Genomic DNA, 18,736 nt, shown 5'->3' with positions numbered 1-18,736 from the left:
AGGTGGCGCACCATCCTAGGACAAAAAGCTTTTTTTAAAAAATTAGTTGAAAATGACCAAATTAGGGCTGCTTATTATATTAAATTTTGACGCTTTTTTTGATGATTAAAAGCGTCCAAAGACATCAATGGAGGCTGAAGTCGACTCACCATCTGAGAATTTTGTTTGAGAAAGTAAACTTACAAATGTAACGGCAAAAATGGAAAAAATTCACATCCATGAAAATATGTCACGGGATTCCCACGTGATTAACGTGGTCCCCGCCCATTCCAGCGCCACCTGTTTAGTTTTGCCGAAAGGGACGTTGCCTTTTCCACATTTCCTGAATTGAAATATTCCCCCAGAGAACACGTCTAACTGATAATTTAAATACTATCCTGGGCTTTCTTGCACATTTATTCACGGCTGCAAATGCTTCGCCGACGCTGTCCACGTACATCTTCAGATCGGCGATAATTCGAAAAAACACCGTAAATTTTCTGCCCTCAAATCTCCGTTCCAAATAAATTCAGAAACATGCTCCTTTTATTTTTATTTTTATTTTTCATTTTTGAATCCGTCAGTTTTGGCTGATCCCCCGACGGGCCTTTGTGACTGTAAATCCTTATCGCTCCTTGCGACGGGACTGTTCTACCTTCATTTTGGTTCTGGAGTCTGCAAAGAGGCGGCGTGGGCGATCTTGGGGCGGCGACGGTGGCGATGGCTCTACAACCGCAGCGGCCGGTTTGTTGTCGAACGACGACCTTGGGGAACACCCAGTTCAGGGTAAAGCCGCTTCTTGGGGTCTTCTCCCGTGTAAGCTTCCAGCTCTCGTTCCTTTAGTTCGTAGTGTGGCTTGGTTTTTTTGATGAGTTTTGCTTTCATGGGTGAGCTGCCATTGGGGGTTTGATTCATTGAGTTGGAGTGATCTGTTTATTTTCAGTAGTTGCCCGATTTGAGTATTTGTAAGAATTCCTTCTTTGGTGTGAGGTGGGTTTCTAGTGATTTTGATCCAATTTCTGGATGAAATTGCTATTTTTATTCATTAGCTCTTTCCTTTTGGAAGTTTTTTCTTTTTAGTCTCGTGATTCATTTTGATGCCTTTTCTTATATAGTTGATTATTTTGGATTTTATTTTTGTTGTACATCTAGACTGCAGTTCCTGAAGAAGATGTTGGAAATTATGTTTTCATAACTGCATGAATTCTAAAGCATAAGAACTCGAAACAGGAAAACAAATCCAGCACAAGAATCTAGTTACAATGTTTTATGCGACAAAAATGAAATACAAAAGATAAGACGATGGACGTGAATGCAATGGAATAACCATTGTCTTTATGAGAGTCATTCACGAATCTGATCCTGCGTTGAAAAACAAAGAGGGCTGATCTTTCGAAGGAATTAAGTTGACGACATCGTATCTCTTCACTGATGGGGAGTGTAGAGATCTGTTAGAATACCTAATCCAACGAGGCCATGCCTATATATATATGAACCAATTCATTATCAATCCATTAATAATAATGGTGCGGGTTAACGGGTTTTACACATGTAAATCCACATATCCAATAACTCAAACCCTCCATATTAATTAGATCACATAATGGGTTTGATTCTTAATGACATAAATCCGCATGCCACAAATATATGTAAGTCAACTAAATAGAGATAATATCCAATAATTTTCCACTTGAGCTATATTTGATTTGTATATAACACATGAGTACACCTTAGTTGACGTCAACAATAATATCGAACTTTATGGGTATAGAATGCCCTTGAAAAATAATCTAATCCATTAACTTCATTGGTATAGGACTAATGATGTCATAGTTACTAGAATATGACTGTAACAAGCTCTAACATTAATCACAATACTAATATCATTAATGATAGGTCAAGATATAGATGTTTAATATGAAAATTACATGAAATGCGATTTGTATATGCCAATTTCTAACTAGTCGTAATGACTCAAAAGGGTTCTGACCATATTTGCAAACACTTTATGCTAAACTACAACAGTAAATCATGATCTAAATCTCATGATTCCAAAAGAAATCTAAATTATATTTATAAGCATCATTCACTAATCAACATTAGTAAATCATGATAATTTTATTTCAGAGTGTTAAAATAAAATACACATGAATGTTTGAACTTAAGTACGTACTATAAAACAAAACAAAATGCATGTGTTTATTAACAAATACAGAACACTTAAATAAATACAGGCTCTCATTAAACGAGTACTTCATCTAATATAAGAACTTTCATATCCACCACATGAGTATCAAACATCTTAGGCACCAAACCCTTAGTGAGCGGACTGTCAACATGGAATCTATGCTGATGTGCTCTATTATCACCCGACGATTCTGAACTCTTTCTTTAATCCCCAGAGATTTGATGTTGATGTGCTTTGATTTTGACGAACTGCGGTTGTTCTTGGTATAAAGTTTTGCGACTTTATTATCATAGTTGATCCTTAAGGGTCTATCAATCCTATCAATGATTTGCAATGTTGTGATGAAGTTTTGTAGTTAAATCCCATGATTGGATGTTTCATAGTAAGCTATCAACTCTGTCTTTATAGTTGAAGTGACTACTAGCGTCTTAACGCTTTTCTACTATATAATCTCTTCAGCAAGCATGAAAATATAGTCAGAAGTGGATCTTTTACTATCTAAGCATCTAGAAAAATCGGAGTCTAAATATCTAATCACCTACAGGTGATCAGACCTTCGATATGTGAGCATATGTTTCTTTGTTTTCTGCAAATACCGCATCATTCTCTTCACCACTTTCTAGTGCACCGGTCTTGGGTTATTTAGATACCTGTCTAACATCCCCACTATGTACGTAGTGTCCGGACGCGAACACACCTGTGCATTCATGAGACCACAGCTGACACAAGAAAATTGTTGCATCTCTTTTATTTTAAGTTCAAGCTGTGAATATTGCTGTAAACTGAATCTGTCATCTCTAAACATGAGTGTGCCAACAGGTGCACAGTTTTGCATGTTATACCGTATAAGCATCTTTTTAAGATAGGCTTTTTGTGAAAGTCCAAGAATACTTCTTGAACGATCACGATATATCTGTAGGTTTAAAACAAAAGATGTTTCACCAAGATCTTTTATTTCAAAATTGCCTGATAAAATGACTTGATTTCTTGCAACAAACCTTTATTATTGCTTACCAGCAATATGTTATTCACATACAAGACAAGTATAATAAACTTGTTCCTATTGAACTTGACATTATGTATTGATCAACAGGGTTCTCCTTAAAACCAAATGAAATAACCACTTCATCAAATTTTCGGTACTATTGACAAAACATTTGTTTTAAATCATAAATGAACTTTAATCTACATACTATGCACTTCAAGTTCTCAAACTCAAAGTTCTCTAGTTACATTATGCATATAGCCTCCTTAATATCACCATTGAGGAATGCAGTTTTTGCATCCATCTAATGTAGCTCTAAATCAAAATGAGCTACAAGTGTCATGATTATGCTAAGGGAGTGTTTCGTCGACATAGAGGAGAAATTTTCTTTGTAATCAATGTTCTCCTTTTGAGTGAATCCCTTGGCAATAAGACAAGCTTTATACTTCTCGACATTGCCTTTTAAATCCTATTTAGTTTTAAATATCTATTTACAACCAACGAGATTCGTACCTTTAGGCAATTCGACAAGTTCTCAAATGTCATTGCCTGTTATAGATTTTAACTTATCCTTCATAGCTTCGATCTATCTCTCGGGATTAGAACATTGTTTGACTTCTTGGAAAGATGTGAGATTACTTTCCAACCCTATGTCAAAATCATGCTATTGGAGATAAACATAATCACGGGCAACCATGGATCTTCGTTCCCTTGTGGATCGCCTTAAAGACATTTGTGATTGAGGTGGTTGAGGTACTTGCTCATCAATATGAGGCAATATATCAACTTGAATAGAAGATTCTTCTAATTGCATTGGAGATGATATGGGAATATCATGTTCCATTACTCCGATTGGACGTGCAATATCCATAATGTAGGGTATGAATACCATACCACTACTCATTGCACTAGTAGCGACCTCAATAGGATTGCCAACGCTTTCCTTAAAAGATACTTCCCTAATCATAATGCTTCCATTGCTCTCAATAAATTGACATTTCGGGTCTAAAAAAAAGACCTATTTGAGGGGTTATAAAATTTATCAGGGTATCCTATAAAATGACAGCTCACAGTTCTTGAATTTAGTTTAATTTCATTAGGCCTATAAGGCCTAGCCGGAGCTGGACAATTCGAGACGTGTAAATGCCTAATGCCAGGTTTCCTACGCTTCTACATCTCATATGGAGTTTTGGCCACTATCTTACTGGGAACTCTATGAAGTAGGTAAACTGCAGTCTTAGCTGTCTCACCCCATAAAGACTCTGGTAGAGAAGAAAAAACCATCATACTTTTTGCTATATTTTTTATAGTTCAATTTCGTTACTTAGCTACACCATTCTGATTGGGAGTACCAGACATTACTATTGAGGAACTATCTCACACTTTGTAAGATAATTCACAAAAGGTTCAGGATGTTGTTCACCTGATTTGTCATGCTGACTGTAGTATTTACCACCACCATGATCAGATCTAATGGTCTTAGGTTTCTAGCTACTTGATTTTCAATTTCTGTTTTGAAAATCTTGAACATATCCAAGGATTACAATTTCTCATGAATAAGGTATGAATAGCCGTATCGAGAATAATCATTTATGAAACTAATGAAATATATGTGTTCATTTCAAGATGCCTTAGGGAAAAATCCACAAATGCCCATATATATTAGTTCCAAGACGTCACTACATTGACTTGCATCCTTATTCCTTTTGTTGGTCGTCTTCCCCTTAACACACTCTATGCAGGCATCAAAGTCTGACATGTCAAAGAAATCAATAATTCCATGTGACATTAACCTTTTTAGGCTTTATTTGTATATATGTTTTAAACGTCTATGTTACAACATAGAAGAATTCTCGTCAGTCAAATTGTGTTTCGTATCTATACTATGTATAATTTTGTTGTCAATAGTAGGTGTTAAGGTATTTAATTTATATAACTTATCAATCAAGGAACCACTGTCAACCAACACTGAATTTAGAAAAATACTAAAAATTTAATTTTCAAATGAACAAGAATAACCAGATTTATCCAAATAAGAAATACAATTAAATTCTATCTAAAAGATAGTACAATGTGTATTATCAAAATCCAAAAAGACATTAGTTCCTAAATAAAGTCTAAAAACACCTATGGACTCTACTTTAACTTTCTTGTCATTCCCTGTATAGATGTATTTTTCACCATCAAGCGACAGTCGGCTCTTGAGACAATCCTGCATAGTGACACTTATATGAGTAGTAGCATCAGTATCTATCCACCAAGTATTATTAAGCACAATTGCTAAGTTAACTTCCGAACTGACAAAATTAAGAAGTTTATCTTTCTTAGCACGTAAGTTAGCGTATTTAGGGTAATTTTTCTTCATATGATTCTTATACTTGCAGAAGAAACAAGGAGATTCCTTATCTTGTTTCGTTTGCTCTTTATGACCATGAACTCCAGAATCTGTAATGTGTTTACCTTTGCCTTTAGTATTAGTCCTTTTTCACTTCATGCTCGAACCTTAAAAAGCAGATGAGAAGTGAGCACTTTCGGATGTCTCACGTCTCAGTCTTTCCTCCTCTTGCACATACTGAGCTATAAGCTTATTTAATATCCATTGCTCCTTTTGAGTATTATAAGATATCTTAAAAGGAGTAAATTGTGCAGGCAAAGACATCAAGATAAAGTGTACTAACATATTCTTGGTTATTTTGAGTTTCAGTGTTTTTAGTCTTGTGGCGAGATTCGACATCATCATAATGACTCCCATATGTTATCCTTTCCATTATACTGCATGGATACTAACTTCGAGAGAAATGTGGTAGTTTCGACCTTTTCGTTTGACATGAATCAGTCTGCCAATTGCTTTAGGAAAGTTTTTGCATCCTCCTCTTCAGTTATTGAGTCATTTAATGGTTCCAGAATTAAGAGCTTTATGATTTTAGACTCATGGAATTTGATCGCTTTCACTTGTTAAATTCAACTCTCTGCTTTACAATGCTAGCCTTGGTTATGGGTGCGGGGCGATCGTGCCTCAGTGCATAGTTTAAGTCAATGCAACCTAAGACTACGATAACGTATTCTTTCCATTGGATAAAGTTTGATCTAGTAAGTATGGAGATATTAATATTAGCAGTTATTGATTGCACTAGAATTGAAAAAGAGAAAATACCATAAGCTCATGATTAAAACTAAGAACATAGACATAAATATATATTTAAGAAATTTATGTAATGAAACATGCATGTGAATGAACTCTTTATGAGATATCAAATACAATATTACATTTTAATCTTTGGACTAAAATGTAATTTGATACGGTACTCTCTATTATAGTTCAAATCTTAGTTGACTACATAATGTGTTTTCCTTTGGGCCGATACATTATGCGCATAATCGACATTTTATATGAGCTATATGAGTCTATAGTTTATAATAACCTTAATCAACCACGTAATATGCTTTCCTTTCAGCCGACATATGAAGTGCATGATCCGAATAAGAAATTTGTTCCTCAATTGTGAGCCACTCTTGAACATATATCTGGTCTAAAAGTAATTTTCTTTTGGGTCAATTACTTTAAGCTTAAATATACGTTTATTGACACAAAATGCACTAAATCTACCTAAGATACATTCTTTTGGGCCGACACATTAGTTTAATTTAGTAACATGTGTGTAAATAAACTCAAGAAAATTCTAAGAGACTTGATCGAATAAAAATAATCCACTATCGCCAGTGGTTCTCAAATACTCCCAAGTGGAAAGCCATGCAGTGGAGCGATAACAAGGTTTTCAGGACCTAACACGGTTTGATTGTGTCACTTGACATAGCTAGGGTCGGCATTGTAGGTGGACGAAATTGGCCACACATGGCCTGGCCGTGTTGTCCAACACGGTCATGTTTGGTCTGGCTAGAATGCCACAAGGTCGTCTTCGGCCAGGCCAGAATGCGGCCCGACCAGAACGCCACACGATCTTGCCGTGTTGGGCAACATGGTCGTGTTCGGCCTTGTGTGTCCTCCAGCAAGCTACATGACCTGGCCGTATTTTTCAACACGGTCGTGGCGCGCTAGTGGTTTGCACTAGTACGTCACACGGCCTGACCTTGTTTTTCAATACGATTGTGGCGCACCAAACCCTATTCGCTAATAACAGATCAAACACGACGGTTATCACAAAAACAATGACGATTATCACTGTTCTTCTTATTCTTTGCAAAAAATCATGAAAAACTCGATAAATGACGCTTATCCTAAGTTTTCTTTTATGGAATTTCAACAATCAAACATAATTTTATGCTAGTAAATCAAAATCTAACATAAAACACCGAAAATCGATGAAAAACCTAAACCTTAATGCCATAAAATCGATGAAACAACTTTGACTCTGATACCCCTTGTCGGAAATTATATTTTCCTAACCGCATGAATTCTAAAGCATAAGAATAACAAACCTAGCACAAGAATCTAGTTATATCGTTTTATACGGTAAAAATGAAATACAGAAGATAAGACGATGGACCTGAATGTAGCGGAATAGCCATTGTCTTTATGAGCGTTGTTCACAAATCTGATCTTGTGGAGAAAAGCAAAGGGGATTGGTCTTCTGAAGGAATTAGATTGACGACACTGTAATCTCTTCATTGATGGGGAGCATAGAGATCTGCTAAAATATCTAATCCAATGAGGACCATACCCTAATATATAAACCTATCCGTTATTGGCCCATTAATGATAACAGTGCAGGTTAAGGGGTTCTACCCATGTAAACCCCCAAATTCAATAATTCAAACCCTCTATATTAATTAGATCACATAACGGGTTTGATTCTTAATACTACATAGAGATAATATCCAATAGAAGATACTGACTTTTCTTTTTTCCTCTAGAGTAGAAGTTGCTGCACAATATTTGTTTACTATGAGGATTACATATGATTTACTAAAATCCTAATACTGCAAAAAAAAAATCTCATGTTTCTTCTTTCGTTTCAACTACTTTCCACAGTCATCACTAAGGTATCAAGAAGTTAGAATCAAATTTGTACCTTGCATCCAGGCAAGTTCAGGTAAACAATTCATATGTTGTTTGAAATCAAATACTTTATCCACAATCAGGTTACATTCTTCAGGTTTTGATTTGCATTGCAGACTATTTGAAGAGGCGCCAAAAAAAGAGCTTGATTCCAAAGACAAAGACTTCTACTCCAAGGGGCTTTGCTCCTAGACCACTGGTTGGAACAGGCACTGAAAAGAAAGATCAAAATGACACCAAAGAAAAAGTTGGAACAAGCACTGAAAAGAAAGATCAAAATGACACCAAAGAAAAAGAAGCATTGGAAACTTCAAGCTCAGGCAAAGATGCAGTTTCGAGAAGCAGATTAACTAATAAAATAATTACTACGGAATCACAAACGGCTGAAGCTGATAGCATGCCTTTTGCTGCTACTGTTGACACTGAATACGATATTAAAGAAATGGGGACTGGGAATGAAGAATATGGACACGATCTGAGATCTCAGCTTGTAAAAGTTGATCATAGTGACAAAATTATAGAAAATGAGGCAGAGACTGACCTGTTCAATGAAGTGGGAAGGCAAGTGGCCTTTGGTAATGATCAAATAGGCAGAACGACAATAGCAGAAAAGACATCAATAGTTGGTGAACAAGAGGAAAATCCAGGTACGACTGAAAATAATCTGGATAAAGATGACATTGATGAATCAGCTGATGTTCTAAATGCAAAGAACACAATGATTGATACTGAAGACTCATTACTCAAAGAGAGAGAAGAGATTGATGCACAGGAACAAAGAAAACGATTGGAGAATCTTGCTGATGAAAATTTTTCAAGAGGTAATAAAATATTTGTTATTCCAGAAGTGGTGATTCCAGACCAAGCTATCAAAATTTTCTTGAACCGAAGTTTATCTGCATTGGCAACTGAACCTGATGTTTTGATCATGGGCGCTTACAATGGTTGGAGATGGAAATTTTTTACAGAGAAAATGGAGAAAACCAATCTTAAAGGAGATTGGTGGTCCTGTGAACTCTGTGTGCCTAAGGAGGCTTATAGAGTGGATTTTGTGTTTTTCAATGGTGCCAACGTATATGAGAATAATGATTATAAAGATTTCTCTGTATCTGTGAAAGGTGTTATGGATGAAACTAAATTTGAAGAATTCTTGCTTGAAGAAAAGAAGAAGGAGCTTGAAAGACTTGCTTCTGAAGAAAATGAAAAGAGAAGGTTGGCAGAAGAGCAACGCCGGAGAGAAGCAGAGAAAGCTGCAATTGAAGCTGAAAGAGTACAAGCAAAGGCACAAGTCGAAAAAAGGAGGCAGGGTTTGCATCATGTGATGAGATTGGCTTCAGAATCAGCTCATGATGTATGGCAAATGGAGCCTACTTTATTTGAAGGAGGTGACAAGATTAAACTTTATTATAACAGAAGTTCGCGCCCACTTGCTCATGCTTCAGAGATTTGGATTCATGGAGGTCACAACAACTGGAGTGAAGGACTGTCTATTGTCGAGAAACTTTTCCGTTCTGAGAAAGTTGATGGTGATTGGTGGCGTGCTGATGGTATAATACATAGTCACTTTAAGCATTCTTTTATGACCTGGATATTTGGTCTTCTTGCACTCTCTTTAACTATGCAACTACACACAATTTCCTTTTCCAAATAAGCATGATTCCACATTTTAATTTGATGAACCTTGTTAGAAGAACCCCAGTTATCCTTTTCCAAATAATCTGGTTAGGCTTTTAATATGTTTGCATGTTAGCCCATATATTGCAATCATGGAGTTCATTTGTTGCTACCTGTGGCATTCTCCCTAATTCTTTATACAATGTCAATTTATTTCAGCTTCCATTTTGCATGACATAGTGCAAGAATGACCAATAACTTCATGTGAAGTGAACATTGTTTTTCAGATCTTTAAGCTACAACAGATGCCTAGTCCAGTCACTCTAATACAAATTGTTTGCACATCTTAATCACAGTTTGTTTTTGAAGATAGTGCTGAGTTGTTGTTATCTTTGCACGTACATTGTTCATGGATGTCTATCATTTTTGAACATCTCTGTCTTTTATCATGGAAAATTCTGTCATCAGCAGTGTTTTGAGACTTATTTTTTTTTAAAAAAAAAAAAACAAAAGTAGTGATTTTGAGCAATTCCAAAAGCTTCTTTCAATCCTTATTTGGATTAAAGGTTAAAAAGGAATTTATTTTAAATTGGTCAAGATTTGGAATCTCTGTAAGAATTTATGTTCTAAAAATAAGTTATTTCTCTCATACATATAATATCTTAAATTGTTCCCAGTTAGTAGAATAACTCTTGTGATGTTGACACAATCTAGTATATGCTTAGCTGTCTTCATTTTGGAGGGTTGGTGGTTTGTTTGGTTACTTGGCAATTCATATGTTGTTGATGACTATAAGCAATAAGAGCCAATTGATATCTGATAAAAATTGATTTAGTTTTTGCTGAAACTTTTAGCCATTTTTCCTTGTTGCTTAGTAGAACATTAAAATACTGCATATGCCATTATTCTTATTGATTATTTTTTTTCACAGTTGTTGTGCCTGGTCGAGCACTGGTTCTGGATTGGGTTTTTGCTGATGGACCACCCGGAAAGGCAGTTGGTTATGACAACAACAACTTGAAGGACTTTCACGCTACTGTGCCAAAGAGCATTCCTGAAGAACTTTTTTGGGTTGAAGAAGAGCACCGAATCTTCAGAAAGCTTCAAGAAGACAGAAGAGCTAGGGAAGAGGCTCTTCGTAAAAAGGTTAGGTATCATTTTAGTATTGCTAATATATGTGTTTAGCAAGAAGATGAGAAATGGTTACTGTAAATAATTATATTTGATATCTGAGTGAACGAAGAAACTTTGTTGTCTTCAGTTCCTTTTAATGTTAATATCCTTGGACAGCATAAAAATAAGACCTAGCTTAATTTGAATAATGTTTATTTTTACAGATTGAGAAAACTGAACGTATGAAGGCTGAAACAAAGGAAAGGACAATGAAAATGTTTTTGTTGTCTCAAAAGCATATAGTGTACACTGAACCAATTGACGTGCGAGCTGGAAACATGGTCACTATTTTTTATAATCCATCTAATACTATTCTAAATGGCAAACCTGAAGTTTGGTTTAGATGTTCATTCAATCGTTGGAGTCACCCTAATGGTCCTCTACCACCTCAAAAAATGGTTCTGGCTGAGAATGGTTCACACCTTAAAGCAACTGGTTAGATTTCTCCATTCAAAGAATTTCTTAAATATCCCTTTATTTTTGACTATCTTTAATTCCTTGATGTCAATATACTATACTCTTAAAGGATTCTTTCTCAATGTTTCTTCAAAATTGCTAGTATTTGATGTTTGCTTTAGTATACATCTTTCTGCTAACACAAGAATTATGACATCATGCTATTTTATCTCTGATGCGTTCTTATCTATGTTGAATAAAATTCTTTTCTCAGCTTGTTGAATGAAGTTTAGTTCGATTCATTTTTTTTTCAATCTTTTTTGCATTATTTGCTTATTAATTAGATCTTTATTGATAAAATCAATGTCTTTATTGATTGGTTTGCGACCCTTCTCCTGAATTTCGTATTGGTGGAAGCTTTGTACATCGGCTGTCCTTTTTATTGGTTCGGTTAAAATATTGATGTGATGCTATCATTCTATAGGAAATTTTAGGATTAGCACACTTTACTTTGAGCATGAGTACACACTACCCTAGGTGTTCCCTCTTATACAAGGCATACAGAAACAAACATGACCAAATCTCATATAAGCATGTTCAAGTAGATACCACAAGTAGCTTGTTTGAAACGATGGATACTAAGTTTGCCCACTCAGAAGAGTCTGATCATGAGGGATAAAATAATTTCCTCATCAAGGATCAGCATATCACAACCATGCCATAAAAAAATAATAAATGGGATTGTCTCGATCTGAACCTGATGCAGATTGAGGCAGAGAACACAAGTTGGGTATGTAATGTGGATGTTCTCTTGTATGAACACAGTCAGTCCATGCAAATGACAAACAATTCAGTGTGACATTATACATTGGCCTTGTGATGCTTATTACCCGCATTTTCTTATCTATATGTTACAAGCTGTAGTACAGAGCCATGTATGCCCCTCAACTTTGCACTCTAATATCATAAAATATTTTAATTTCTTTTATGTTAATTGAGGGATTGCACCAGTAGCCAACTCAATTTGCATCAACCTCTATATCTCTATCTTATGACCCATATTGTGCTTATTCATCAAAGCAGCCAAGTTGGATTCTAGCCAACCACAAGAGTAATTGATAGGGAGTCTTATTTGAGTCTAACCAGGTGATTAATTTGGGCATTAGAGTAGACCCATAATCTATTAATCATCCTAATTTCATTGTATCCAGTCGATAGCTACACTGTTTATCTCATGGAATGTTAATATGCTGGCGGATTCAATCTGGTTTACATTGGCCCATGTTTCTTTGTTTGGTCTTGTCCTAGTCTATCTTAGGCTGGCTATTGATTGTGTATATTAAAGAGCCTATAGTTGCAAGTCCTTTCAAGTACCAAGTCACATTTGTATGCAAAAATGTGAATATTCTGTCATTAAAGTGCTTCACTTCTTGATTACTATGATGATGGTACATTAATTTATGTAGACTTGTAGTAGTGTTTATGTTAAAGTTTGATGGCTGACAGCGTCTGAAATTTAAATTTTCATTGTTTATTATTGCAGTTAAGGTCCCAATTGATGCATATATGATGGATTTTGTTTTCTCGGAGAAGGAAGACGGTGGACTCTATGATAATAGAAACCAGATGGATTATCATATCCCTGTCACTGGAAGCATTGCAAAGGAACCACCTATGCATATTGTCCATATTGCTGTTGAAATGGCACCTATTGCGAAGGTAAAGTCACTTGGTGAATGCTTGTTGACTTAAATCTAGGTTTTGAATATAGTTAGGGAAGCTAAATACGAGAACAAGAAAATCAATCAGGGAAACTAGTTCAATCAGATAAATTCTAACTAATTCTATATTGGCATGCTGTTACAAAACATTGTTATGCTCAGAACTTACTGTTAATTTGCTTAAGTGTGTTTTGTTAGGACTCACTTAGATGAGAAAATTAACCTATTAACTATTAATACCACCATACAAACATGTTCCAACATCTCATAGTGCCTAAGGTTTGGTTTGCTTTCATATTAATGACCTGTCTACTTGGAAGGAAGGGGGTTCACAAGAAAGGAAATCTGAGTGGAAGGGGTTGAGTTTTTAGCTCCTTTTGCTGCCTACTTGGAATCAAATTATTTCGTACCTATGTTCTTTGCTTTTAAAGAAAGCAAAGTTGGTGAATGATTGATTTGGGTAAGCTTCATGTCCATAACATATCTCAGCAATTATAATTTATTGGAAAAACAATTCCCGTGCAACTAGCAAAATCCCAAGTAATCCAACTTCAAGAAGAGATTTGTATTGTGAGAGATTGAACGTGGCAACATTGTTGAACCAAGCAAAATTTTTTGAGAACTTGTAAACCAAAAGTTTTGGAACACAAAAATTGGAACAATCTTGATTGAACTCTTTATTTAGCAGAAGGAATAGGTAAAGATGGCATTCTAAGTCGAGGACACTTCTATCTTTTCTATTGTATTTTCTTCACTTTTTCCCTATTAGCTATATATATCTGTATATATTAGATGCTATATATATCTGCATATATTAGCTAATATATAATTGTCAATTAGCTAGTTGTCAATTACCTTAATGATAGTTTCCTAAGATAGATTCCTAGTTTTGTATATAAATATGCCTCACTCTTCAATAAAAGTTAATAACGCTTTATCTCAAGTAGTATGGTATCAGAGCAATTAGAGATTCAAAATTAGGATTCCATCTATGCCGTAACCTTTGGCTCCTCATCGGCAGCATTCTCCGCCTCTAATATCTCCAGTCTTTTCTCGTTGTCGGCTTTGGTTTCTCCCTAGGTGCTTCTTCCTCTGTCGGTTCCTCATCTCTCTTCGGCCTCTCAACCTTTGGCTCTTCATCGGCTTGACGATCTCCTCCACTTGGTCGCAGGCAACGCGGAATAACTCCCACCGCTATTTGAAGGCCTTGAGGGCAGTGTCAGTGGTTGGGTTTTGGTCAAAGGACTGGTCCTTGGCCTCCAGCACCGAGGCAACGACTGCGACGAACTTGTCATAGGGGGCGTTGAGCTTCTCCATGGTTCTCTCCATTGGCTTTTAGCGGGACGCGCTTGTACGCGTTGACGTATGAGTTTATCTGTCTTGTTGGTTTGAAACTTCTTTCGGATTCTTCTCTTATTTGATTTCCTTTGGGATTAAGTCTTATGACTGAGAATATGTCTTCTATTATGACGGATGTGGTGCTTGTGATGTCTAAAATCACTGACTATAAGCTAAATGGTTTGAACTATTTGGATTGAAGTAAGACTATTCATTTTTATCTACGAAGCATTGATGAAGATGATCATTTAACTGATAATCTTTCTAAAAATGATTTGAAGCACACATAACTTAGAGAGGATGCTCGCTTGTTCCTTCAAATTCGGAATTATATTGATAGTGAGGTAATTGGTTTGATCAATCACTATGAATTTGTTAAAGAACTAATGGATTATTTAGAATTATTGTACTATGGAAAAGAGAATCTCTCCCGCATGTATGAGGTTTGCAAAGCCTTTTACCATGTGGAAAAACAAGATCAACCTAAGATCAATTATTTTATGCTGTTCAAGAAGACATATGAGGAGTTTAATATGCTACTATCCTTTAGCCTTGATGTGAAAGTTCAACAACGGCAACGAAAGTAGATGACTATCATGAGCTTTCTTGCTGGTCTATCTCTTGACTTTGAGTCTGCTAAGTCACAAGTTCTCTTTGGTTTTGAGGTCTTCTCTTTACAAGATGTATTTAATCGTATTCTCCATATGGAAAGGACTTCATCCGTTTCGCTTAGTGGTGCTTTGATAAATCACAATACTAATTATGTGCTTGGGAGATCAACTAGTTACAGTGGAAACAAAGGAGGTAGCTCACAGGAGTTTGAAACACGAACGTCGAATTTTGATGGTATTGTATGAACTATTGCCGTAAGCTAGGCCATACGAAGTTTGAGTGCAGAAAGCTTCAATATAAAAATTAACAAAAACACGTGACTCATATTGTGCCCGCTAATGATGCCTCTTATAAATCGGTTCTTATCTTTGCAGCTGAATTTGTTAAGTTCTTACAATATCAAGAATCACTCAAGTTTTCATCTTTCTGTTTCACTGCTATTGCTGATTCAGGTAAACACAACGTATGTCTTCTTTCCTTCCTCCAAATGGGTCATTAATTTTGGTGCCACGGATCATATGTCAGTTAATTCTAAATTCTTTTCTACTTTTCAGTTCAAAGCTAACACTCCTACTGTTACTTTAGCTGATGGGTCTCTTTCGTGTGTTCGTGGATTTGACAATATCAATCTTACCCCTTTGCTTCCTCTATTCTCTATCTTACATTTACCTAATTTATCTTTTAATTTGCTCTTTGTTAGTCAATTAACTCGTAATATTAACTGTTGCATCTCATTTTTTCTTGATCATTATTTATTTCAAGATCTTTTGACGAAAAAGATTATTGGTAAAGGATATGAGTCTAGAGGCCTCTACATTCTTGACACACCACTCCCAAATTCTTTTACTTGCTCGAGTGCCTCTTCTCTTTTCAAGGTTCATTGTAGGTTGAGTCATCCATCTTTTCCTTTGCTCAAGAAACTTTATTTACAATATAGTAGGGTGTCTTCATTAGATTGTGAGTCATGTCAGTTTGCAAAACATCACCTTCTTAGTTCAAGTCCTAGCGTAAATAAATGTGTTACTATTCCTTTTGAATTACTTCATTCTGATATTTGGAGTCCTTGTCATATTTTGTTTAAACTTAGATTTAGATATTTTGTTGCTTTTGTGGATGATTATTCTTGTGTAACTTGGTTTTATTTAATGAAAAGTCGTTCTGAGTTATTCTTTGTTTTGTGCATTTTGTGCTAAGATTAAAACTTAGTTCGATGTGTCCATCCGTACTTTGCGACGTGATAATGCCAAAGAATATATGCCCGATATATTTCAATCTTATATGGGTCAGAATGACATGTTATACTCCATTCCAAAATAGTGTGTCAGAACGTAAAAACAGACATCTTCTTGAAACTGCACGAATCCTTTTATTTCAAATGAATGTTCCCAAACCTTTTTGAGCTGATATGGTTTCTACAACATGTTTTCTCATTAATCGCATTCCTTTGTTTTTCATGGTGAGATTCCTTATAAAATCCTTTTTCCCAATAAGTTATTTTTTCCTGTTAACCCTAGGATATTTGATAGCCACTTGTTTTGTTCGGGATGTTCGTCCGCATGTCACTAAATCAAGTCGTATCTTCCTTGGTTATTCTTGTCTTCTTGTCTTCAGAATGGTTATAGATGTTATTGTCACAGTATTAACAAATATCTTATCTCAATTGATGTTACCTTCATGAAAGTCACATTTTATTTCCTGTCCTCACCTATTCTGACTTGCCAAAAGGAGAATGATGATTTGTTAGCGTATTCTCTCACATCCCTCGCACCCATCTTGGAACCAACTTCTGTCAAACCTCTTATTATTCAAGTCTACTTCAGGTATCAACCTCTTGATTCATGTTCTGCACCTACTTCATCATCAGATCCAGTGCCAAGCGATGATCTTCTTATTGCGTTATGCAAAGGTAAACGACAGTGTAGTTATCCTGCTTCTTATGTTTCTTATAACGACTTGTCGTCTTCCTCTTATTCCTTTATTGCTTCATTTGACTCTGTCTATTCCTAAAACTGTCTGTGAGACCATATTTTATCCTGGTTGGAAAGATGCAATGATAGAGGAGATGAATGCTTTAGATGACAATGACACTTGGGACTTGGTCGATCTACTTTTAGGGAAATGGGCTATAGTATGCAAACGAATATTTACAGTTAAAGTCAATCCGAATGGGCGAGTTGCCGGATTGAAAGTCCATCTTGTCGCTAAGGGCTATGCTTAGACCTATAATGTGGACTAGTTTGACACTTTTTCTTCTGTTGTAAAATTGACATCTATTCGGTTGTTTATTTAAATGACCGCTACTCATCATTGACCTTTATATCAACTTGATATTAAGAATGTTTTTTTTCATGGTGATTTTCAGGAGGAGTTGTAAATGGAGCAACCTCCTAGTTTTGTTGCTCGGGGATTAGGGCGGGTTTGTTGTTTTCGAAAATCTTTGTATGGTTTGAAATAGAGTCCTTGTGCTTGATTTGGAAAATTTAGTCAAGTTGTTGAAAAATTTGGTATGATAAAAAGCAAGTCTGATCATTCTGTGTTCTACAAGCAGTCAGGAGTTGATATCATTTTGTTAGTTGTATATGTGGATGATATTGTTATCATTGGAAGTGATACTACAAGAATCTCATCTCTTAAATCTTTCATTCATACTCAATTTCACACGAAGGACTTGGGGGTGCTAATGTATTTCTTGGGTATTGAAGTTACGAGTAAAAAAAAGTATATTTTTATCTCAGAGAAAATATATCCTTGACCTATTAACTCAAACAGGAAAATTAGGGGTAGAGCCTTGTAGTGCTCCAATGACTTAAAATGTGCACCTCATAGGAGATGAGGAACTATTTGAACATCCTAAGAGATATCGAAGGTTGATTGGGAAGTTGAATTATCTTACCGTGACTCGTTTAGATATTACATACTCGGTTAGTGTCATTAGTCAGTTTATGCCATTTTCAACCGTTTATCATTAGATAACATTAGAGCAAATTGTGTGTTACTTGAAAGGAGCACCCGGACAGGGTATCGTGTATGCAAATCACCCGGACACTAATATTGAATGCTTTTCAAATGTAGATTGGGCAGGTACTAAAATATATAGAAGATCTACTTTAGGTTATTGTATCTTTATTGGAGGAAATTTAGTCTCATGGAAGAGTAAGAAGCAAAACATTGTGTCATGATTTAGTGCAGAGTCAGAATATAGGGCTATGATACAGTCTGTGTGTGAGACAATATGGATATATCAATTCTTGATTGAAATAGGACTTAAAATTTTAGTACTAGCAAAATTGTGATGTGATAACCAAGTTGCTCTTCATATTGTATTGAATTCTGTGTTTTATGAGCGAACTAAGCATATTGAAATTGATTGTCATTTTGTTCGTGAGAAAATTTAATAAAATTTGATTTCTATAGGATATGTGAAAACTAGAGAACAACTAGCGGATATCTTCACAAAAATTTTAAATGAGGTTTGGGTAAATTATCTTTGTAACAAGTTGGACATGATTAATATTTATGTTTCAACTTGAGGAAGAGTATTAGCTATATATATATATATATATGTATATATTAGTTAATATATAACTGTCAATTAGCTAGTTGTCAATTACGTTAATTATAATTTCCTAAGATAGATTCCTAATTTTATTTATAAATATGCCTCACTCTTCAATAAAGGTTAATAACTTTTTATCTTAAATAACATTCCCAAA

The 18,736-nt window shown here is 35.4% G+C and overlaps 1 protein-coding gene across 1 annotated transcript; it reads left to right on the top strand.

Annotated features, from left to right (window-relative positions):
- The first annotated feature begins 435 nt into the window (after positions 1-435).
- Positions 436-13,104, top strand: LOC141829886 (soluble starch synthase 3, chloroplastic/amyloplastic-like). The gene is made up of 7 exons (XM_074717366.1): positions 436-470; positions 564-795; positions 8,143-8,203; positions 8,286-9,716; positions 10,715-10,929; positions 11,121-11,391; positions 12,896-13,104. Exons 2-7 carry the CDS (start codon positions 700-702, stop codon positions 13,102-13,104), a joined length of 2,283 nt encoding a protein of 760 aa, XP_074573467.1. The 5' UTR covers positions 436-470; positions 564-699.
- The last annotated feature ends 5,632 nt before the right edge of the window (positions 13,105-18,736 follow it).

This window comes from Curcuma longa, chromosome 5 (assembly GCF_044706935.1).
Source record: "Curcuma longa cultivar G26 ecotype Majalengka, Jawa Barat chromosome 5, ITB_CL_G26_1.1, whole genome shotgun sequence".
In the NCBI taxonomy this organism is placed as follows: domain Eukaryota; kingdom Viridiplantae; phylum Streptophyta; class Magnoliopsida; order Zingiberales; family Zingiberaceae; genus Curcuma; species Curcuma longa.
The sequence above is the reverse complement of the archived record's forward strand: the minus strand, read 5'-3'. Positions and strand labels throughout refer to the sequence as shown.